This window comes from Emericellopsis atlantica (genome assembly GCF_019669845.1).
Source record: "Emericellopsis atlantica unplaced genomic scaffold F5Z01scaffold_39, whole genome shotgun sequence".
In the NCBI taxonomy this organism is placed as follows: domain Eukaryota; kingdom Fungi; phylum Ascomycota; class Sordariomycetes; order Hypocreales; family Bionectriaceae; genus Emericellopsis; species Emericellopsis atlantica.
Window position 1 is genome coordinate 72,218 of NW_025764741.1, and position 21,494 is coordinate 93,711.

At 57.4% G+C, this 21,494-nt stretch overlaps 12 protein-coding genes across 12 annotated transcripts; 7 read left to right on the forward strand and 5 right to left on the reverse strand.

The window, feature by feature from the left end:
- Nucleotides 1-81: 81 nt before the first annotated feature.
- F5Z01DRAFT_379886 (ribosomal protein S5 domain 2-type protein) lies at nucleotides 82-1,924 on the reverse strand. Its single transcript, XM_046259412.1, has 2 exons — nucleotides 1,556-1,924; nucleotides 82-1,507 (listed from the first exon to the last, which is right to left on the reverse strand). Exons 1-2 carry the CDS (start codon nucleotides 1,739-1,741, stop codon nucleotides 227-229), a joined length of 1,467 nt encoding a protein of 488 aa, XP_046114186.1. The 5' UTR covers nucleotides 1,742-1,924; the 3' UTR covers nucleotides 82-226.
- Nucleotides 1,925-2,892: 968 nt separating this feature from the next.
- On the forward strand, nucleotides 2,893-3,537 carry F5Z01DRAFT_640403 (uncharacterized protein; the record flags this gene model as incomplete). The annotated part of the gene is made up of 1 exon (XM_046262516.1): nucleotides 2,893-3,537. The coding sequence occupies one exon, from the start codon at nucleotides 2,893-2,895 to the stop codon at nucleotides 3,535-3,537; it is 645 nt and encodes a 214-aa protein (XP_046114187.1).
- Nucleotides 3,538-3,567: 30 nt separating this feature from the next.
- On the reverse strand, nucleotides 3,568-4,225 carry F5Z01DRAFT_666683 (ribosomal protein L38e). The gene is made up of 4 exons (XM_046264246.1): nucleotides 4,056-4,225; nucleotides 3,962-3,995; nucleotides 3,771-3,899; nucleotides 3,568-3,719 (listed from the first exon to the last, which is right to left on the reverse strand). The coding sequence occupies exons 1-4, from the start codon at nucleotides 4,083-4,085 to the stop codon at nucleotides 3,685-3,687; spliced, it is 228 nt and encodes a 75-aa protein (XP_046114188.1). The 5' UTR covers nucleotides 4,086-4,225; the 3' UTR covers nucleotides 3,568-3,684.
- Nucleotides 4,226-4,368: 143 nt separating this feature from the next.
- Nucleotides 4,369-5,301, forward strand: F5Z01DRAFT_666686 (uncharacterized protein). The gene is made up of 3 exons (XM_046264247.1): nucleotides 4,369-4,564; nucleotides 4,618-4,630; nucleotides 4,679-5,301. Exons 1-3 carry the CDS (start codon nucleotides 4,529-4,531, stop codon nucleotides 4,846-4,848), a joined length of 219 nt encoding a protein of 72 aa, XP_046114189.1. The 5' UTR covers nucleotides 4,369-4,528; the 3' UTR covers nucleotides 4,849-5,301.
- A 231-nt stretch (nucleotides 5,302-5,532) lies between these two features.
- On the forward strand, nucleotides 5,533-6,786 carry F5Z01DRAFT_629931 (uncharacterized protein; the record flags this gene model as incomplete). Its single annotated transcript, XM_046261694.1, has 1 exon — nucleotides 5,533-6,786. One exon carries the CDS (start codon nucleotides 5,533-5,535, stop codon nucleotides 6,784-6,786), a length of 1,254 nt encoding a protein of 417 aa, XP_046114190.1.
- A 280-nt stretch (nucleotides 6,787-7,066) lies between these two features.
- Nucleotides 7,067-8,857, forward strand: F5Z01DRAFT_379319 (2-nitropropane dioxygenase). The gene is made up of 2 exons (XM_046259409.1): nucleotides 7,067-8,511; nucleotides 8,573-8,857. Exon 1 carries the CDS (start codon nucleotides 7,346-7,348, stop codon nucleotides 8,396-8,398), a length of 1,053 nt encoding a protein of 350 aa, XP_046114191.1. The 5' UTR covers nucleotides 7,067-7,345; the 3' UTR covers nucleotides 8,399-8,511; nucleotides 8,573-8,857.
- Nucleotides 8,858-9,805: 948 nt separating this feature from the next.
- On the forward strand, nucleotides 9,806-10,929 carry F5Z01DRAFT_378927 (uncharacterized protein). Its single transcript, XM_046259408.1, has one exon. It carries the CDS (start codon nucleotides 9,999-10,001, stop codon nucleotides 10,464-10,466), a length of 468 nt encoding a protein of 155 aa, XP_046114192.1. The 5' UTR covers nucleotides 9,806-9,998; the 3' UTR covers nucleotides 10,467-10,929.
- F5Z01DRAFT_379856 (uncharacterized protein) lies at nucleotides 10,547-12,060 on the reverse strand. The gene is made up of 3 exons (XM_046259411.1): nucleotides 11,504-12,060; nucleotides 10,677-11,449; nucleotides 10,547-10,626 (listed from the first exon to the last, which is right to left on the reverse strand). Exons 1-2 carry the CDS (start codon nucleotides 11,905-11,907, stop codon nucleotides 10,678-10,680), a joined length of 1,176 nt encoding a protein of 391 aa, XP_046114193.1. The 5' UTR covers nucleotides 11,908-12,060; the 3' UTR covers nucleotides 10,547-10,626; nucleotide 10,677.
- Nucleotides 12,061-12,190: 130 nt separating this feature from the next.
- Nucleotides 12,191-14,280, forward strand: F5Z01DRAFT_666697 (P-loop containing nucleoside triphosphate hydrolase protein). Its single transcript, XM_046264248.1, has 3 exons — nucleotides 12,191-12,622; nucleotides 12,680-13,597; nucleotides 13,664-14,280. Exons 1-3 carry the CDS (start codon nucleotides 12,269-12,271, stop codon nucleotides 14,162-14,164), a joined length of 1,773 nt encoding a protein of 590 aa, XP_046114194.1. The 5' UTR covers nucleotides 12,191-12,268; the 3' UTR covers nucleotides 14,165-14,280.
- Nucleotides 14,281-14,516: 236 nt separating this feature from the next.
- Nucleotides 14,517-16,262, forward strand: F5Z01DRAFT_684019 (uncharacterized protein; the record flags this gene model as incomplete). Its single annotated transcript, XM_046265898.1, has 2 exons — nucleotides 14,517-16,097; nucleotides 16,137-16,262. The coding sequence occupies 2 exons, from the start codon at nucleotides 14,517-14,519 to the stop codon at nucleotides 16,260-16,262; spliced, it is 1,707 nt and encodes a 568-aa protein (XP_046114195.1).
- Nucleotides 16,263-16,313: 51 nt separating this feature from the next.
- Nucleotides 16,314-17,164, reverse strand: F5Z01DRAFT_666702 (uncharacterized protein). Its single transcript, XM_046264249.1, has one exon. The coding sequence runs from the start codon at nucleotides 16,989-16,991 to the stop codon at nucleotides 16,416-16,418; it is 576 nt and encodes a 191-aa protein (XP_046114196.1). The 5' UTR covers nucleotides 16,992-17,164; the 3' UTR covers nucleotides 16,314-16,415.
- On the reverse strand, nucleotides 17,039-20,475 carry F5Z01DRAFT_694459 (alpha-glucosidase; the record flags this gene model as incomplete). The annotated part of the gene is made up of 8 exons (XM_046266242.1): nucleotides 17,039-18,237; nucleotides 18,303-18,444; nucleotides 18,495-18,874; nucleotides 18,926-19,035; nucleotides 19,087-19,333; nucleotides 19,384-19,469; nucleotides 19,529-20,139; nucleotides 20,202-20,475. The coding sequence occupies 8 exons, from the start codon at nucleotides 20,473-20,475 to the stop codon at nucleotides 17,388-17,390; spliced, it is 2,700 nt and encodes an 899-aa protein (XP_046114197.1). The 3' UTR covers nucleotides 17,039-17,387.
- Between the last annotated feature and the right edge of the window lie 1,019 nt (nucleotides 20,476-21,494).

The following is a 21,494-nucleotide window of genomic DNA, read 5'->3' on the forward strand; positions in this document are numbered from 1 at the left end:
TGGCATATGATAATTGCATTTGCATACCTCCTATTCAAACTGGATCACAGACGAATTGATCAATAGTGCTGCATGGATCCCTCGAGCTAGACGTTTTGTGTGATGAACTAAATTAGCACCGTAAGGTTATTCTCTACCAGTGAGTATTGGAACATGAAACATCGCCCACACGATTCCCACCGAGTTCTCCCATTTCCCGTTTCGTTTCGCATTGTCTAAGCATGTCTCATCGACTCTCGACTCTCCAGAACTTCCAGCCTTCCCGCTCACCACTCGAGCCATGGACGCCCACCAAGCGCTCAACGCCTTCTGTTCCCTCAGCATTGAGGAACTTGTCCAGGTCAATCTCCATGCCACCCTCTTCATCCTCGTCCATGCCGTTTTTCAGGACGGCAGGCCACAGTACACCTACGCCATCGCCGCCCAGGGTCGTCTCGAATTGTTCGTAGCCCTCGTCGTCCAGCTGCGTCTCGAGCTTGGCCATCTTCTCGGGGGCGACGTCTGGTTTGAGCAGGGTGATGGAGCAGCCACCGCCGCCCGCGCCCGTGAGTTTCGTCCATCCAATGCCCTCATGATCGACCAGTTCCCTGATGCGCTCCAGCCGCGGATGCGACACGCCGAGCGCGCTCAGCAGGCCGTGGTTGATCGAGAACAGCTCGCCCACCTTTTGCAGGCAGGTGTCGTCCTCCTCGTCAAACTCGTCATCCTCCAAAAGCTCGGCGGCTTCGCGTGTGATGCGGTCCATGGCGTCAAAGATGTTGCCCACGAGCTTGGGGTGGCGCGCCTTGAGGCTGGCGACCTTCTGGACCTCGTGGTTTGTCGACTTGGCCTGCTTGGTGTCCACCAGCAGGAGAGGCAGCTCTGGAAAGTCCCACAGGGGCTGAACGGCGGGGGCAGCCGCCAGCGTGCGCTGGAAGAGGACCGCCTTGCCCTGTGTCGAGACCGTGTTGTCGAGGCCGGAGGGGGTGCCGTGGATGCACATTTCGGACACGAACGCCCACCTGTTGATGCGCTCCACCTGTAACCTGGCCTCGTCGTGGGGCTGTTCTGGATGGGGACCGGCGAGTGTTCGCAGCTGGAGTAGGAGGGCCGCCGACATGCAGACTGATATCGATGCGCTGCTCCCCAGGCCCGCGCCAATGGGGATTGTCGAGCGCAGGGTGTACAGACATCCCGGGAACGATCGCGAACCGAGCGATAAGAAGAGATACAAGAATGCGGACGCGGAGCTACGGTGGATCTTGCGGATTTCTTCTGATCGGTCCGGCGAGACAACGTCTATGTGTGGTTGAAGCGCGGCCACGAGATCGGGATCCAATTCCGTCACCAGCGAGTAGTACGTCTTTTTCTTGTCGGGGTGGTGGAAAGCATCCCACGGCAACTCGTCGATGCTCCAGGTGTGTACAAGGTCGATATCGGGGAATCGGAGAGAGATTGTTCGCTTGGACTTTGAGAGGGTCGTGACGTGGAGATAGGAGCGTAGGGAGATCGCCGCAGCAATCGCAGCCTTTGTCCCAGGTTAGCCGAGCCCTCGTCTCGAGGTCGCGCAACTCGCCTTGCCATGCACCACGGAGTGTTCTCCCCAGACTATGACCTTGCCGGGTGCGGAGACCATGAAGGCTGGTGCCATTGGACTGGACTGCTTGCGCTCCATCTTGATGCGATGCGATAGGGAGGGGCCGTCGCCATTGAGGCTCGCGTTACCGTTTGTAGTGGCCGTCATATCGACGGGGGCGCCCATGAGCAAGTCGCGCAAAAGAATGTCGAGAAGATGGGACGTCGGGTCCTGCGTTTGGGGGCGGCGGACGAAGGGGTGGTGGTGGTTCGCTGATCTCGAGATTTGGGTAAAGGGGAAATCCGATCCGGTGGTGGGAATGCCGCTACTGACTTGCGGGTCGCGCGAGTCGAACTCTGAGTGATCTGGGGAAGTCTCCGCGTGGGGAAAGCGGCGGGCAAAAATGAACAAGAAAGGGAATAAAGCGAATGGAACGTGAGTCGGAGCGGTTCAAGACACTGTGATATCACAGCCTCATTGCGTCGTACGATGTTGCGTGGAGGGACATGGAGCCTTGGGTGTAGTAATTTCAGACTAAGACCAGATGACGGGCTTACAGATTGGGATCGTGTGGGGTAAGAAAAACGCCGACACTAGGCGTGCCAAAATGCGCCTTTTGCCTTCGGCGGGTTTTTGACCGGACTCCTGGGTTGCATGGACTCCCCAGGGATCTGTTTATTAATACGCTGCGTGGCATGCACATCAGAGGATGTGATGCGAGCATTGTTGTCCATCAGGCTTAGTCAGGCCCAGTCGGTCTTGAAGCGCTCTTGTGTGACAAAGCACAGTGCCAGTCGCTCGTGGGATGGGTGCCAACTTCGATGACCAAACCACTACCATGAGGGGTGCATGCGCCCTGCATGGCGCCCAGGATTGTCCTTAGGCTATGCCTGAAGCGGTGCGACGATGAGGCTAGGAACTGAATGAGGATGTGTCCAGTGAAGCTGGGACGAGGGAAGAACGAATTGGGAGTCCGCCGTGTTTCCGTCCTGTGTAATGATACTGGCGGCGTTTCATACAATTGTAGCACAAGCCTAGCAAGGGCAGTAGACAATTGCTCGTCAGCATATGCCAGACGCGCGTGGACTATTGCCTAAAAGTTCAGGGTCCTGTAACTCCTCTAAGTTAGTGTAGCTCCAGTCCTCGTTCATTGAGAGGAATGCCGCGTAGCTCATTGTAGCCTTGGTCTTTGGATGGCTGCATAACAAATGGATGGTTGGTCGTGTATCTGAGAAGTCGATCAGTGGTCTGAGCCCGTGTCTCGCACTCAAGTAACGTTCACCACCCCTCACTCTCGCCGGCAACTTGAACTCGCACACTACGAAGTCTCCATCAACATGACTGTCACCGAATTTGCGCTACTCAAGCTGAGCGACGCGTACGAGCCTCTAGAGCTGTACGAGCTGCTCATGGAATGCTTCGAAATCCAAGATACCTGGGTCCGCAAACACCAGCCTGAATTGCGCGATCCGCACAGCGATGCAAACCTCAGCAGTGTCTACGTTGACAGGTCCAGCACACCACACACGTTGCTCATCACTGCACAATGGAGCTCGCCAGAGGCGCATCACCAGTGGGTCGCTAGTGAGGAGAATCAGATGGGATTTGCGGCAATAAAGAAGTTTCTGGCAGAAGGCGAGGACAGCATGGTGTTGTTCCACATGGCACCCGCCGGTTTGCGCCAGAAGGGTGCGCCGCCAAAGTTTACGGGACAAGGGACATTTGAGGTTGAGAGAATCTTCATCCGGGCAGAAGAGAGGCCCGCCGTGCAAGAAAAGTACCGGAAGTTGGAAGGGACGCTGCTGGATCTCAAGATTGAGGACCCGATATGGGCGGGATGGCGCCTCGAAAAGGAATCCCCCGAGACTGACGAGCTTGTGGTCTTCTACTCCCAGTCCCAGTCGCCCCTCGGCCGCACAGTCGAGAAGCTGGACGTTTCTCACAAGAAGCAGGTCCTGGTATTTGAGCACATCATCGGTTGACTGGGTGCACAATTTTCGCGCGCTGACAAAACTCCGTATTTGGTGGTTTGTGAGGTGGACTTTTATTTCGAGTCGTGGCCTAATGCAAAGGGTACCCCGAGACGCCCATTCATCATGATATCCGTTCCCGCCGCCATCGTGGTTCGTTTAGTTCTTCTTGGACACCTCCGCAATCGACAGGTCTGTAGCCTATTAGCACCGCATGCCGCCTGCGCAAAGAGAGTGGGACGCACTGGGAGGGAGGCTCTGCTTGAGCTTCTCGGCCTTCTCGGCGTCCTTGAGCACCAGGGTGTACAGGTGCTTCTGGCAGCGGACCTTGAACTTGACGTTGCCAACCTTCTTGTTCTTCTTGATGCGCGCGGCTGTTGTACCGTTAGTCCCTACTACCAATGTCTGTGTATCCTTTCGGTCGTGTGGAACGTACAGGAGGCGTCCTTCCGACGGCAGATCTCGATGAACTAGCGATACGTTAATTATCTGTTGTATACAAGCTAAGCGCAACAAGCGTCTTTGTTTACCTTCTTGATATCAGCGACCTCACGAGGCATTTTGGCGGTAATTGGTTGGTGATTGGGGATGAAGATTTGTCTTGCTTCGGCGGCTTGAAGCGTAATTTGCTATGGGGATTTTGGATTTGACAATTTTGTGCGCTCGCGGGGCCATTGAGAATCAGCCAACGAGGTGCGGGCGGGAGGAAGAGTGGATACAATGTGGCTGATTGTTTTGATGTGGCTGAGAATCATACACTAGCCACACGTGTTAAGCCAGCGTGGCGGTGACGTCGCCTAATGTGGCGTTCTCTCTAGGCCTCGTCTAAGGACATGACACCTTTCATGTTCACTTCCCAAAAGTCATACCTAATAAACCCGAATCCTCCTATATATATCTTTCAATCTTTTCCTCAAACTGTCCAAACAAGCAATTCCTAGTCACTTGGTCTCTCATTTCAATTCATCACAGCTTGAAGATCGTCTCCACAAGCCACGCCAAGATGCCTACGCAACTCGACAACATGATGAAGTCCAAGGTACGAAGCTCTGTCTCTCCAAGTCAAAAGATAAATTGCTAATAGTGAGGAAGAACATGGTTCTTGGTAGGTTGACGCGCCCAAGCCACATGATCATGCACTAACACTTGCAAGCTTTCGGCGGCGCTGTCGCAGCAGCTGCTCTGTGGACCATCTGGGGCAGCGATATGTTTCCTGCAGAGCAAGATCCAACAGGCGACCCCGAGGGCTGGTCCCGGGAGGATATGCGCAGGTGGCTGGCTGCCGTGGGTGTTCCTTGGTTCGGGCAGAGAGCTGCTAACTGACGAGATGTGCTAGAGGAAGCTGTATCCCGGGGACACTGCTACGAGGGAGGAGTTGCTTGCCAGGGTTTTGGCCAACATGAGGATCCCGAGGCAATGAGCTGGGCTCTGGTGTGGATTTTTGGGTTGTCTTAGTCTTTGCTTGTTCTTTTGCAGTTTGGCGTTGATTGGCGTGTACTACGGTACCTGGCTTCTGGACGACACATGATGGTGTTCAGATTGGTCTGAATGAGGTACGCTCCTACAGGCAGTCATTCCCACCATGTTGATTAAAACGACGGGAAGAAATCGTGTTCGACGCGAGTAAAGTCTGAATTATCTGATAAGATAGTAATAACCTTGATACCCGACCTAGTTTAGGGTAGCTCAATAACACGAGGGATCTCCCGCGCTTCATCTGCAGGCTGTCATCCCCAGATCCACTTGGATCGAAGTCATCGTCCAGCCACCACCAGCCCCAGGCCAGGCCTCGGAACTCTGCTTCTTCCTTCCCCCTTGCATACGCGAGACCTGCGCATTATAGCGAGCGCCAAAGCGCTGCCGTGGCCGCTTGAAAGCACCCGAATACTTTGGCCATATTGCGTTAATCTTGTCCCACCCGCTGCCTCTCAATTCGCGAGCGACGTCATCCCAAGGACCTAATGATCGCGACGCCAAACGCCCACGAGTGCCGATCCGTTACCGACCATGGCCTTTCTCGAAGATCCTCGACTGCGTCAGCGCTGGAATCAGATCACGCACGATGCCGAAGCCGCCACTGAGAATGCGGCCGCCGGAATCTGGTCATTCCAGCAACATTATGTGAACCCTTGCTTGGGCTCCGTCGCCGCTTCGATTCAGTCCTGCACCGCTGTTTGCATAGGCGATCCCGAGGACCGGCTGCGGAGGCGACGGGAGCGCGAGCGCGAACGCGCAGAGTACAGCTTCGACTTTTACGACGACTGGTACGAAGAAGAGGAGCAGGCTGGGGGAATCCTGGGAGGCTGGGGAGGGGAGGACTGGGATCGTCTGTTGGCGGGCACGGGCAGCCAAAGGAAACACCATACAGCCGGCGCGACCGTCGAGCAACCGAAACGAAAGCGAGGCATGAGCTATGGCACAAAAGGGGGCAGGAGGCCGTCTCGAGGCGAGGACCCGACGATCATTCCCAGTACCCAGCCTATTGGCTTTCTCAGCAAATTGCCCTTCCGAATGGGCGGCACACTCCGATACAAGCCGAGCGCGGCGAACCTACAAGAACATCCAGGGAAGCCTGGTGCGGCAGAGGCCGAACCCTTGCTGGGGTCGGACTCGTCGTCTGATGCCGGCCATATTGTAAGATCGCGGAAGCGCAGTGGCACGGCTGGCTCGGGCGACACATCAGACTCATATAGGTCACGAGGCGATCTGTTCCCGAGCGATGGCGAGGGTGAAGAAGATGCCGTCCCTTTGGACGATGATGTTACATACGACATGGTGCGCAAAGATGATCGCAGCAGCGGCAAGACACGCAGCAGCAAGGGCAAAAGACCGGTCTTGAGCGGCTCCCGGACAGTGTCACGGACGACGCTCGGGTCAAACGCATCACACGACTCCCTGCGACTGACACGCGTGCCGTCCGGGCTATCGGCGTTTACACCGGACGCCGAAGCTATGCCTTCACTTGAGGATATGCAGATGGAGGAAGAGCATCTTCGCATGGTGGAAGATGAGAAGATCGCCAAGAGCAGAGAAGCTGCGGCGCACCTGGCCAGGGCCAGAGGTCTCAAGGTGGATAGCCCCGAACTGCAGCCCTCAACGGGGCAAAAGATTGACGTGGCTCCGGACGAGGTGTATGAGCCGGCAAAGGAGTCAATGTCAGTTGCAGAAGCTGGAGCACCGCTTCAACCCGCTACGAAGTCACCCTCCAAATCAGAGGAGGGCGATGAGTTCGTACCAGCGAGACTGCCAAGGTTTGGTTGAAGCCTATGATGATACCCGATTTGCTTCTCAATTTGCGGCATGGGACGTGTGCTTTCTATGAGTCCTGAAAGCAGCATCGAGCGTGCATTCACGACGACCTTGAAGAGACAACGACCAGCGCATTGCGCGAATACCTCCGCCTTTGCAATGCGCTCCGGTTATCCTTAAAGGCACTCATTAACCACGACAGCCTCGGTGGTGCGAGGTGCAGCACGTGTGTTCCAAAGTCATGACGACGGACGGACTGTCATGAGACTGTCGTGAGGAGCGAAACTCCGGCGAGCTGGTACCCCATACGGGAAGTGCCTCGGCGCGAAGTCATTTGGGGCAATTTCCCCACGAAAGGCGGCTCCCCCGCATTTGGTTGGTCCACCTGCTAATCCACGGCGCGCGCGCTCCAACAGTCAAATGTCAAGGCAAGCTTCCAGTCCGCTCCCATTCGACCTACCATTGTATTCTTCACGAATTTTCATCTTCACTTCTTCGCTGGCTTCTACATAACACTCCTGCAACTATCAGACATTTGGAAGCTCGAGCCGGACGAGGCAGCGCAGACACAATGGCGCCCCAAGGTCCTATCACGACACCTCTGACGACCCTGCTGGGCATTCAGCACCCTGTGGTGCTCGCCGGCATGGCCCGCACATCGGGCGGTGCTCTCGCGGCTGCCGTATCCAACGCTGGCGGGCTAGGTGTCATTGGTGGTTTTCAGTATACGCCCGATCAGTTACGGGAGATTATTGCTGAAATGAAAGCGGCCTTCAGACACCCCAACCTGCCATTCGGAGTCGACTTGGCGTTGCCTCAGGTTGGCGGCAACGCGCGCAAGACGAACCACGACTACACGCATGGCAAGCTGGAGGAACTCATCGACATCACCATTGACAGTGGGGCTGTGTTGTTTGTCAGCGCAGTGGGCGTGCCCCCCAAGCACATTATTGACAAGCTGCACAAGGCGGGGATCTTGGTCATGAACATGGTCGGACACCCCAAGCACGCCGTCAAGGCATTCGAGCTGGGCGTCGACATGGTCTGCCCCCAGGGCGGTGAGGGCGGCGGTCACACGGGCAACATTGCCAACTCGGTCCTCATCCCGGCCGTCGTCGACGTCGCACGCCAGTACAAGCCTCCCATGCTCAAGGGGTCGACCGCTCTCGTCGTGGCGGCTGGAGGTATCTCCAACGGGCGTGGGTTGGCCAGCTCGCTCATGCAGGGCGCGGTGGGCGTCTGGGTAGGCACTCGCTTTGTTGCGTCCGTGGAGGCCGGGTGCAGCGAGGAGCACAAGCGCGAGGTTGTCAGCTGCGGCTTCGACGAGACAGACCGGACACTGGTGCTCAGCGGGCGTCCCTTGAGGATGAAGGTCAATGAGTACATCAGGGACTGGCACTCGAGGCCGCAGGAGATCCAGGCGCTGTGCGACAAGGGCATCACGCCCATTGAGCATGATATTGACGAGGGCAAGGACATTGACCTGCCGCACCTGATGGGCCAGGTCGCGGGCTCTATTGCCAAGATACAACCTGCGGGTGAGATTGTCGAGGAAATGGTCAATGAGGCGGCAGAGATGCTGCAACTGGGCGGCACGTACCTCAACGCGAGGAGCAGGTTGTAAGCTGCGTATACCGGTCGTGATGGTATACGTACGACGAATCGACCAGAGCACATGGGCCTCGGCGAGGCGGTGTATGGCTACGGTTCAGGGCTGCATAGCCGGTCAGTCCATCGATCAATGTATGCATGTATTAATATTGCTTGGATACGCACAAGTCTGGCGCAACATGCATACAGTTCCCGCGTCCGATCGAGGCGCGGATGGATCTACCCTGTTGGCTTGTGGCGTGACCAAAGTAGAGTAGAGTGAATATCATAGAGCACCTTGATTAGCAGCACGGGCATTATTAGTGAATTAGCTTGAGCTGGATATGACTGGCGGCATAAATCCTGAATTTCTCTCAGTCATAGGAACCTTTGGGCTGACGGACACTACGTGGCGTGGCTTGGTCGTCTTCTGATCTCATACGTACGGGTAATAATCAATCGATACGACGATTTGCATCATGCATGAGCCCTTGCTTCTACGTAAAGTCCCTTCTGTTTACTTTTGCAGGTTAGGCTGGTTCGTATTGCCTGTCCCCACTCTGACGGCGTAGCATCTTGGCCAAGAATAACCAAGGTAAACTAAAGAAGGTGCGGAGCATTCTTACGCCAGTCTAAGAAGGTGCCGGCATTGCCGCTGGCACGGGGACTTTCCACGATCTAGCCCCTCGGGACTTGGTCGCAGCAGCCGTTGGAAATAAGCAATGGCGTCGTCTTGTCGGTGTTCTTGGGCCTAGGTCATGTTCGATCAATATTGGGCGCCCCCCATCTCCCGTGTTTCTAAAACGAGCGCGACGTCGATGGTGGAGCGTGACTCGGATCTGACCGAGACTACTGCTGATTAGCGCTGGTTTGATCAAGTCTACGTGCCGATGGCCTTCTCAGTGACTGGACTTCATGACGCGGTTGCATTTCATCGGCATTCACGGTCGCTTGGCGATGAAGAAAGGAGCTTAACGTCCAGGGTCCAGTCCACCTCAACTTCACCCTCACACCCAGACTTCAAGCCAGCCCAGATCTCGCTAAACTGTGGGGTAGAGGCAAAAATAGGCAGGCACCGTACCGTATTCGAGCAGGGCACAGGCAAGGATCGAGTCCTGCACAACGTCGTCGCCCTCTCCACCTCCAGTCCCAAGCGACTCCTCACCACCGCCCACTGCCGCTCAATGCCATGTTCGGACAGGTGGAGTTTCCCTGGAAAGATTCCACTGCGACAATACGAGGGCTGATCAATTGGCATGGCGTCTGGGGCCGCCTATTCTCCGATGCGCACCACAGGTGCTCAGACGTCAGCTGAGTGAGGCTGCAGTAGCACCGTACCGCAAGCATGGCCTGATCGACAGCTCGGTCTGCACTGGGCGAGGGTGATACGAGATGGTCTGGGGCCAAGGTGGCTTGGCTGACAGCATCGCGACTTGCCATCGGCCTTTCGGCCGTCGCTGGCCACGATCACGTCTCTGAGCAACGGGCGAGGGCCCAGCAAGGGCAGGCGAGGTCAAGGGCGAGGCCATCATGAGTATATAAGGTTGCCATGTCTCGCTCCCTTGAGACAGAAACTCTTCATCAGCACCAAGCACCTTCACACCAGTCCCACAAACCACCAACAAACCGCCATCATGAAGTTCTCCGTCGTCACCGCCCTCACCACCCTCCTGGCCTCCGGCGCCATGGCTGCTCCCGCCGACGTGGACGCCCGCGGTGTGGCCACCGTCTCCATGGCCGCCGCCTCCACCTGGACCATTGAGAGCATGAAGCGCAGCTGCGACAAGCCCGACAACAACTGCGCCTGGTCCTTCACCATCAACAACAACGCCGGCTCCAAGCAGGGCTGCAGCTACACCGTCAAGCGCCAGAACAGCGCCACGCCCGCCTCCCACAGCCCCGAGACCGGCGTCAACTGCGGTGCCTACACCGTCACCAGCGGCTGGTCCGGCCAATTTGGCGCGGGCAACGGCTTCACCACCCTCAGCGTCGTCAACAACAAGGACCGCACCATTGCCTGGCCCGCCTACACCGACAAGCAGCTCCAGGGCGGAAAGGTTGTCACCCCCAACCAGTCCTACCCCGTCCAGAAGCTTCCTTAGGCGGTTGATCTCGGTACAAACCCGGTTGTCCAAGGGGGGACGCTTGTTGATGGGTGATATATGAGAGTTTTGAGCGATACACACGGTCCTTCTTACAGAAACTTAATGTTTACATTCTGATTTGCGAAAATGTCCCATGTCTTGTGCCATGTGAAGCTTTCTGCATCTCGTTAATCATAAGGTGATATATGCCTCGACGTGCATTACCACCTCAAACCTTCACAGACAACCTCTTTCTCGCAAGAGCGCTCTCCCTCCAGCTCCAGAATCCGACATAGGACGCAGCAGGTCCCACGAGCACTTGCCCCACGGCGGTGTAGGCAACAGCCTTGACGGCTTCACTAGACCCCACGCAGCCGAGATTGACGAGATCGTAGGCATTGTAGGCCAGGAACACCAAGATGGACGCTGTGAGCAGCAGCAGGTCATATCTCATAAAGATTCCCATGGTTTTCACAGGGTTTCCAAGATCCCACACGGCAAAAGGTGCTGGAATATTGCAAAATACGCCGCGGAGGGAGAGCTCGGGCTCGGTGACAATGTAGCCCAGAATAACGACATGGCACGCAAAGGCCACCGTGAATGTCAAGCCGTAGACAAATTTCAATGTAGACAGCGGGTTCTCGACTGACACAGCAGACTCCTGCGTCTTCTTGGCCATGGGATTCTTGGGCGCCGTTCCACTGGCCGCCTGCTTGATCACCACACCCAAAAAGGTCGTCACGACGGCCAACGTCAGGGGACTGGGCTGCCATGAGGCGATAACATTCTGCTGGAGCTCCACATCGCTCGTGGGGACGAGCATGAGAAATGTCGGGATCGCGTAGCTGATAATGGTGGCTGGGAACACACTCTTTGCAATCTGCGGTGGCACTACAATTTCGAGAGCATCGCCTCTGTCCGAGAGGATGGAGAGGATGAAGTAGATGGGCGCCACGAGGCCCACGCCAAATATCTGCACGGCTATACCGTACAAGCTGGTCCTGCGCTTTGTTAGCAGACGCTCCACGCTGGCCACAGTGAGATCGCCTTCGTACCGGTTGCCGCGACGCCAGCCCTCAATGGTCCATAGCATGAGAGTCACACCCAGGAGAGGCGCAAAGTACATCAACTGCGCCTTTGCATTGGGTTCATCGCCGGCCAGAAGGTAGGAGAATGCCGAGACGAGCTTGGCGAGCAAGCCGTCTATGGGCTTGAACCCTGTGTACGTTGTCTTGAGAGGGTAGCGGCCTGCGAAAGAGTTGAGACTATCCTTTGGCACGCGAAGCGCATGGCGCGCCACCACGACTATCGGGGTGAGTAGCGCGACGGCAACGAGACGAGGGGTCCAGTTGATCGATCTGGCCCTGGAAACTTTGGGTGTGTCTGTGTCGGTGGTGGCTGATGGGCCTTTGGCTGGTGTGGGTGACGGCTCCGCCGCTGTCTTCCTTGCTCTGGCCATTGTAGGAGCCAATTGCAGGTTCTCTGTAGGGAAATTTTTGAAATTTCTGAGCCTCAGCGGCAATCCTCAATATGTATATGGAAATGAAAAGGACAGAAATCTCACAGTCTTGGCTGTAATGTCAGTTGGCTACAGCAGGTATACTTGTAAGCTTGGCCCTCGAAGGATCAGTGGATCTCGGGTGCTCGACGTCAGCTTATCGATAAGCCACGGCCGCAAAAGTGGATCCTTCCCAACTTTTTTTTCCCAGCACCGCCAGAAAGTTCAATGTGCTTGCTGCCCGCCATCCACCACTACCAGCATTTCCCTGCCACCAACAACTCGATTTCTACCCGACGAACCACACGCACGAGCACACACAATGGGCGCCGCCACCGTTACGAAGAAGCGCAAGGTCCGCGACGCAGAGGGGTCCGAGGCTGTGTCTGTGACCAAGAAGACGAAGAAGATCAAGAGCCCCGCGCCGCCCGTCGAGCCACCCAGCGAAAGCGAAGAGGAGGACCCCGAGGACGAGGAGGACGACAATGCTGAGAGCGAGGACTCAGAAGACGATGTGGCCGAGAATGGCGAACCCGACGATCTTCCAGCACAGAGCCAACCGCTTCTCCCACCGACCACAGCTTCCGACCAGTTCGAGGATCTCAAACTGTCCGAAAAGACCATGTCAGCCATCAAAGACATGGGTTTCACCAAAATGACCAGCATTCAGCGCAGTGTACGCAACATTCCCCCGCGCTCCAAACAATGACACTGGGTTAGCTAACATGGACAGGCGATACCACCTCTGCTGGCCGGCAAAGACGTCCTCGGCGCCGCCAAGACTGGTTCCGGCAAGACCCTCGCCTTCCTCATCCCCGTCGTCGAGATGCTCTCCTCCGTGCGCTTCAAGCCGCGCAACGGCACCGGTGCCATTGTCGTCTCGCCCACCCGCGAGCTGGCACTGCAGATCTTTGGCGTCGCGCGCGAGCTCATGAAGAACCACTCGCAGACATACGGCATCGTCATTGGCGGCGCGAACCGCAAGGCCGAGGCCGAGAAGCTGCAAAAGGGCGTCAACCTGCTGATCGCGACACCGGGCCGCCTGCTGGACCACCTCATGAACACCCCCTTTGTGTACAAGAACATGCGGTCGCTCATCATTGACGAGGCGGACCGCATCCTCGAGGTCGGGTTCGAGGACGAGATGAGGCAGATTGTCAAGATCCTGAAGCCCAAGGACCAGGTCAACGACCGACAGACGATGCTCTTCTCCGCCACGCAGACGACCAAGGTCGAGGATCTCGCGCGCATCTCGCTGCGCCCCAACCCGCTCTACATCAACGTCGACGAGGAGAAGCAGTTCAGCACGGTCGAGGGGCTGGAGCAGGGCTACGTCCTGTGCGACGCCGACAGGCGCTTCGTCCTGCTCTTCTCCTTCCTCAAGGCCATGATGAAGGTGCCTGCGGCCAAGCCGGACGAGACCGAGGCCGAGAAGACGGCGCGGCTGAACAAGAGGAAAAAGGTCATTGTCTTCTTCAGCAGCTGCAACTCGGTCAAGTACTACTCGGAGCTGCTCAACTACATTGACCTGCCCGTCCTCGATCTGCACGGCAAGCAAAAGCAGGAGAAGCGCACGAGGACGTTCTTTGAGTTCAGCAATGCGTCGCACGGCATCCTGATCTGCACCGACGTCGCAGCCCGTGGTCTCGATGTAAGTCATTCCCCGCCCGTTTTTGGGTGATCCATCCGTCGCGAGTACTAATTGATTTTCTGCTAGATCCCCGCCGTCGACTACATTGTCCAGTTCGACCCTCCCGACAACGCGACAGACTACATCCACCGCGTCGGCCGGACAGCCCGCGCCAACACCAAGGGCCGCAGTCTCATGTTCCTCCAGCCGAACGAGGTGGGCTTCCTCTCGCACCTCAAGGCGGCGCGCGTGCCCGTGTTCGAGTACGAGTTCCCGGTCAAGAAGATCCTCAACGTGCAGTCGCAGCTGGAGAAGCTCGTGGGCGACAACTACCACCTGCACTCGAGCGCCAAGGACGCGTTCCGTTCATACCTGCACGCGTACGCGGCGCACAGCCTGCGCTCCGTGTACGACGTGAACAAGCTGGACCTGGCCAAGGTGGCAAAGAGCTTTGGGTTCAAGGTGCCCCCGAGGGTGGACATTCAGCTGGGGCAGAGCATGGGGCGGAACAAGACACAAGGACGCAGGGCCTACGGTAGTCAACCGAAGCAGGCGAGGGGCAGTTACCAAGGGAGACGACATGCCTAAGGGATAGCTGGAGACTGTACGCCGGCGTTGGTAGGAGTTTTGAAAGAGTGCTTGTAGACTTTACGTATGGCTTCATAATGTCAGCTGTTGAAGACAATTAAGCTGTGAATCACACATTGAATAAGGTTGAATTTAAGTTGCTGCACCGGGTAGGCAGATCTTCAGCAAGGGTGCCGCCGTCGGACGCAGGTACCACCACGCCTTACCCTGTACGTAGATGACCAAGCTTCGCCATCCTGGGCGACGCGTCAACCCCCAGTCTCATCTCACTCAGGTCTTTGCTCCCTACGACGTCTTACGGCCAACGTCGAGACGGTCGCTGTCGCTCGTTTTACAACCATCTCTGGCTATCATGGAGGCCCACAATGCCATTGTCGCCAAGGTCGCCGAGCGTGTGCAGCACTTTCACAGCATCCAGAAGCCGTTCCGCATCTACCATGGCTCGACCAACTCCACCCGTCCGTCGCACCGCTCCGTGGACAACACCGTCGACACGTCCAAGCTGAACAAGGTGCTGCATGTCGACCCTGTCAAACTTACGGCCACGGCAGAGCCGAACGTGCCGCTGGGCGACCTCGTCAAAGCCACGCTCCAGCATGGCCTGCTGCCGCCTGTCGTGATGGAGTTCCCGACCATCACCGTCGGCGGCGGCTTCAGCGGTTCCTCCGGTGAGAGCTCGAGCTTCAAGCACGGCGCGTTCGAGGCCAATATCGAGAGCATCGAGATTGTCCTGCCCAATGGCACCATTGAGCACGCCTCCCGGACCGTCAAGCCAGACCTTCTCTGGGGCGCCGCGTCGGCGTATGGCACCCTCGGTGTCGTCACCCTCGTGGAGGTGCGCCTCCGCCTGGCCAAGGACTTTGTCGAGCTGCGGTACATTCACTGCAAGAAGCCAGAGGACTATGTCCAGGTGATCGAGGCGGAGAGCGCCAAGCCCGACGTGGAGTTTGTGGATGGCATTGTCTACGCTCGGGACTCGACCATTATCTGCTCCGGCAAGTTTGCCGATGCTGTCCCTGAAGGCAAGAAGACGGTTGGGTTCACCAAGCCGAATGACCCCTGGTTCTACCTCCATGCCCAGGACCGCGAGCGCAAGCTCAAGGCCGGATCGCACACCGAGGACGAGCTGGTGGACTACATCCCCATCACGGACTACCTCTTCCGCTACAACAGGGCCGGGTTCTGGACCGCGCGCTATGCCTTTCAGTACTTTGTCACGCCGTTCAACAGGATCACGCGCAGGGTGCTCGACAAGTTCATGCAGACAAGCGTCATGTACCACGCCATGCACAAGTCGGGCCTGCACGACTTTTACGTCATCCAGGACGTGGGCGTGCCGTACGCGCGCGCGGCCGAGTTCCACAACTTCCTGGACGACACCTACAAAATGTATCCCATCTGGCTGTGCCCCCTCCGCATCCGCCGCGACGAGCCCGACTCGGGCCATGGTCTGCACGCCGAGTTTGCCGACCCGGACACCGAGTCCCATCTCCTCAACTACGGTGTCTGGGGCCCCGTGCCGGGCGACAGGAAGGAGGTTGTCCGCCTGAACAGGCTGCTGGAGCACAAGGTGCAGGCGTGCGGCGGCAAGAAGTGGCTCTACTCGCACGCGTACTACACCGAGTCCGAGTTCTGGGCGCACTACGACCGCGAGGCGTACGACGCGGTCCGGGAACGCTACGGCGCGGGCCACCTGCCCAGTGTCTACGACAAGACCCACGTCGCCTGGGAGAAGGAGGAAGCGGCGCTGGCCAAGAGGCCGGTGAAGAGGATCGCGTGGAAGATCTGGCCGCTCCGGGGCCTCTACGGCGTGTACCACGCGTGGACGGGCAACGACTACCTGCTGTCCAAGAGGAAACAGGAGAACGCGGCCGCGAAGCAGCAAGCGCAGCAGCAGCAACAGCAGCAGCAGACGCGAGACGAGGAGGACCCCGTCAAACCAGGGACAGCTGTCTCGGCCGAGCCACCGCAGCTTGAGGAGCCACAGCGTGTGAGGCCCATGTCGACAGCATTTGCGGAAGATCCCAACAACGAGACGACCCAGACCAGTCAAGACATCCCTCGCGTTCCTGCGCAGCCCGCTGAAGTCAAAGCGTGAGACTTTGAGAAGAAGGAGAAAGTAAGCATAAAACACCGAGGAGCAGCAACTCTTTGTGTTCTTGATACCACCCATTATTTTCATAGATAGACGGCGCCATCCAGCATGCTACACGTAATAATACAACCACAACTTCACCACCGGCTGTCCAGCTTAGTCGCTCCTGAAGCCACCCATGCCTCCCTTGCGACCACTGAACTCACCCAAGCCTTTCGACGCGTCATTCTCCGCGCGCGCCTTGACCTCCTCCCAGCCCTTCTCGCCGCGGGCCTTCATGTCCTGCCAATTCCTCTCGCCCTGTCGGCGCAGCTCGTCAGCACGCGCCTTGGCGTCCTCCCAGCCCTTCTCGCCATGACGCTTCATCTCCTCCCACTTTTGCTCGCCCTTGGCGCGGGCCTCGTTCAGGTTCTGCTCGCCCTGCGCCTTGAGGCGGATGGCGTTCTGGTCGGCCCGCTCGAGGTCCTGCTTGGGCGAGCCGGAGGTGGTGTAGGCGTAGAGGCCCAGCAGGGCGAGGGCCACGCCGGCCATGGCGGGCCAGTTGCGCTTCACCGTCTCGTCGCGCCCGGCGGGCTTCTGGGGCGGGGGCTCCTGGCCGCCGGGACCGCCTAGGTCGTCTGGTCCGCGGATCTTGGTGCGGGTCTGGAGCATGGTGGCGCCTGAGCGCATGGGGTGTGCGGCGAGAGGGCGCATGGAGGTGCGCAGCACATTGGAGGTTCTCGAGAGAGACATTGTGTGTATGTGTTGGGGGGATATGTTGCAAAGAATTAGGCGTAGGAGTCGTCTCCAGGAGTAGGAATCGACCGTAGGGGCAGGAATCGTGTGTGTTATAAGAGAAAAGGTGATCTTTTGGGGTCGTGGTGTGAGTAGTAGCTCTTATAAGCTACGCGACGGTGACGACAATATTGTGGGGAGACCTGGAAGCTGCGATGATGTACCAATGACGACTCCAAGCATTCATTGCCTGTCTCACCCCTCGACCTTGGAAGTTGGAGACGGGGTTGGAGAACTTGGCGTTCTCACATGCCCTACGTATAGGATCTAGGTATCGCAGTGCAACGATTCTTATTCACAATCCATCAGTTATTCACAGTATGTACAGCTCTGAGCAGCACCAGTCCAGCTGGTCTAGAGCTCATCGCCTGGCTCCTCACTCTGTCGCAGGACGACCACGTTGGCAATGTCGACGCCTATGTCCTCCAACGCGACCTGCTTACCAGAGGCCCTCGTCGCAGTAATATCCAGCTTCCCGCCGACGTGGTGGAACTCAATCTCGGCACGACCCTCGCCGCCGTCGAGGCTCACCCCGTCATCCACGTAGAGCCTCCCTGACGCAGCGCCATCGGAGCCCAACGCGACGAGCAGCTCGAATGGCTGCTTCCGGAGCTCTGTCGTCGTGTACGCGCTTTCATTCCTCAAGGGCAGGATGCAGCCGCCGCGGATGTGCAGCGGGATGCGATCAAACGCAACGTCCTTGATCGTCGTCCAGCCATTGCCCTTGACCGGCGCACGGCTTTCCCACTCGTAGAAGAGCGCACCCTTGGGCATGTACATGTCCACGTCCGTGGCCCCTTCCTGCGTCACAGGCGAGACGAGGACACAGTCTCCGTAGAAGAACTGCAGGTCGATGCCAAAGGTCTCCTCGTCCTGTGGGTAGACGTGCCACATGGGCTTCAGCACGGCGGGGGTCCCGTCGCGGCTCTGGAACTCGAGCGCCGTGTAGATGTAGTCGAGCAGGCGGTAGCGAATGTCAATCGCATACTGCGCCGCCGATGTGACGAGCGGCAAGAGGTAGAACTCCTGGTGCGCCGCGCTCTCCGTCGCGTGGTTGCGGTAAAAGGGGTTGAAAGCGCCGAGTGTCGCCCAGCGTGCGCAAAGTTTCTCGTTGGTGCTCTCGCCAAAGCCGCACACGTCGCTGCCGACCATGGGGATCTGGAAGATGGATGCGAAGCTGAGCATCTGGGCGATCTGAATGCGGCTGTCCCCTGGTCAGCGATACGTCTAAAGCGGTCAAGTTGTTGCACTGTAAGCTAAGAGACTCACTAGAAGCTCCATCGAGAGACGTTATCACCGAGCCACTTTTGCACGTAATGCCCTGTGCCGGCAAATGTGCTTCGCGTGATGACAAAGGGACGCAGGTTGGGCCGACGAGCAAGCATGGCAGCCCTAGTGGTCATGCTCATCACTAACACCGTTCTCAGCCAGACATCTCAACGGGGCATGATCGAAACTCACAGGCCCCATACAGATTATGGGTATCGTACGTCGTCAGGCCATTCGCGAGCGTCAAGTCGGTATCCATGGTCATGTCGCTCAACTTGCCACCTGGCGCCTTGTTGTTGATGCTGTAGGGTGGCGAGAGCAGGTCATCGGCCGCGTGGTTGACGTCGTAGTGTTTCTTGGAGTCAAGGCCTCGCGACGCCAGCTCGCGCAGCGTCTTCTGCTCCGTAAACTTGCTAGCCACCACCTCTCGGCTGGTGTTGAACGGCAGGCCCGGGATAGACCTTGGTGGTTCACGGACGGCGGGTGGTTTGGGCGGGAGATTGCGGTTCTTGGCCTCCTGGTCGGGATTGCAACCCTGACGACAGAAGCTGGCAGGCTCATTCATGTCGATCCTGGCTCTGTCAGTATAGAAGAACACTCGGAGACACATCCTCAAAACTCACCACACTCCGTCAATGTCGACGCCTGTCTCGGGGTTGAAGCTGTTGTGGAACATTTCCATCCAGTAGTCGGTGGTATTCTCGTGATACCAGTCCGGGAAGACTGCGACGCCCTTTGCTCAGTCAGCAACCATGTATCAGACAAACAAAGAGAGAAAACATACTGGCCATACAACGCCTCGGAACGGCTTTTTTCCATCCCTTCTCTTGACGAACACATCCATCTCGTTGCCACGGTTGTAGGCAGGATAGTCATGTTCAGCAACAGCAGGGTCCACCATGAGAATGTAGCGCTGGTCGCGCTCGTGGAGATACTCAACAAGGTCCTGCATGCGCTCAATCGGATAGTTCCCAGGGTCGAGGGTGAAGGTGCGGCGGTGGTCCATGTAGTTGATATCGGTCCACATGGTCCTACCAAGTCAGCGAGGCCTGCTCTTGTTGTCTCGAATCAAAGAACTTACTCGAGTGGGATGTTGGCAACAGAGTAGTTGTGGACCACCTCTGCCACCTCGAACCAGTCGCGGTAGCCGTACTTGCATTGGTGGTACTGTTTGCCTATTTCAGTCACCTATAAACGATAAAGGGGGTCGATCGGTTTGCACTCACCCCCAAGCTCCAGTATGGCACCATGGCCGGCACGCCAACGACTTCGGCGTACTGCCGTGCCACGTCTTCAGGTCCGGGCCCCGCAAAGAAGTAGAAATCCAAAACGCCTCCAATGATGTTGTACTCCATGTACTGGTCCCCATTCTGGTCCTGGTTCAGCTTAATGTCCATGCCATTCGAGTTGAGGAGGAAGACACCGTGCGTTCCGGTCAGTCGGTGATCCACGTAGATTGGGTGTGAGCCATAGAGGTTGTTATTTGACGGGATCGCCCCTGAGTCTCGAGCCCACAATGTCCTGCTGTAGTCTGTGGTCTTGAGACGGAAAGGATCACTATGCTCACCGAGGCCATATAGGTTCGGTTGGGAAGGGAGCCATGTCTGCAGACGAAGGTACTGCCTCTCAAACACGAGAGAGGTGTTCTTGGTCGAGAAGAGGATCTCCTCCGTAGACCGTCGCGAGACAGTGAAGGAAAATGGTGCCTTGGTGAAGTCAAACTTGAGATCTGGCTTCTTGGTCAGACCCGTGGAGAAGCCCGGCCGAGGGACGATATCCTCGGGCACCTGATAGCGCTCGCCATCGCGATCCTGGATTAGGACATGAAGTCGCTTATCTGCAGAATGGCGTCGTTAGCCCACAGTCCCGCCGACGTTGGCAGCAGTAAAAGGCGCAAACCTGATTGATACTCAGCAATAAGCCGCAGGCTGGGGACGTCTGCGCCATAGAGGGAGCAGTTGTCTGAAATCAAGTCCAGATCGGCCTGGACGCCAAAGTCGCTCTCGACGACATTGCTCGCTTGATACCCGCCGCAAATGCCGCTGTCCACCTGCGCCACGCCATCCCAGGTCGCCAGGACCGCGACCAACGCAATCTGCGTTATGACGAATGCCACCAGTGTGCCTTTAAACGCCCAGGACAGTCGTCCGGCGGGCTTCTTGCCAAACTCCATGCTGTACCGTGGGGGGCCGATCATGCAAGAGTCAAAGATCTGATAACGCACAGCCACGCAGAAAACAAGTCTATGAACGCGCCGCCAAGTCTTGAGGAGCAGCTCCAAGGTTGCCAGGAGTCATGGCATTGTCCCTGACTTCCTGGGGATGCGGGGGGCCACTAGTAATTATATGGGACGGGACGGACATTGAGGATGATCGTCCCCAGATCTAAGCGACGCAGGTGTTGCGGGATCCATACCCGTGCCCACTATGACCGCGTGACGAGACTGGGAGTGTCAGCTGGATTACATGGGCACAGGGGGTCCCAGAGTGCCAACAGACCACAGCAACCTCAAACGACCAGACGTGAGCACGAGCCGTCTCATGATGTGAAGACGGAGGGCAGGAAATGCTACGCGGGAGATGCGCCTGGGAGGTAATTAAGGTACGTGTACACGTCGCGGGTGGTGTGCATGGCTGGACGATGCGTCCGAATCGAGTAACGCCGGTTGGAGATACAAGTGTTGCAACAAGGCTCACGTGGCGCAGCATGACTGACCGACTGACTTGGCAGAGTCGCTCGTGCTCTTGACAGGTCACAGACGCGATACTCTGGCCTTGGCCCTTGGGGGCGGTGATGGCTGTCTGCAGCGTCGCGCCCAGCGAGAGTTGAGGTCATTTCGTGTTCATAACGGCTCCATGTCCAGGGTCGCCAGGATTTGAATGGCGGTCTTGTCGCGTGAGCACCCAGTCAAGGAGCACAGGCGGGCAAGCACAAGACAGCCCGCCCGTCTGACTCGTCTGAGCGGTGGCGCAGTTGGTAGTAGTTGAGTAGTCTTTTTTTCGAATAATACTGGACCATCCGAACGGCACTGCCGCCTATGGAGTAATCAATTACTTGTATGTATGGATACAAGAAGATGTTTTACGTACTACCTTATATTGGCGCTGGCCCACGTCCCCCGAGCCGCCCGACAGCCGAAGACTCTCGATGCTGGCTTTCATCCATTCGTTGGGCAGCAGTTAGTTCGACCTG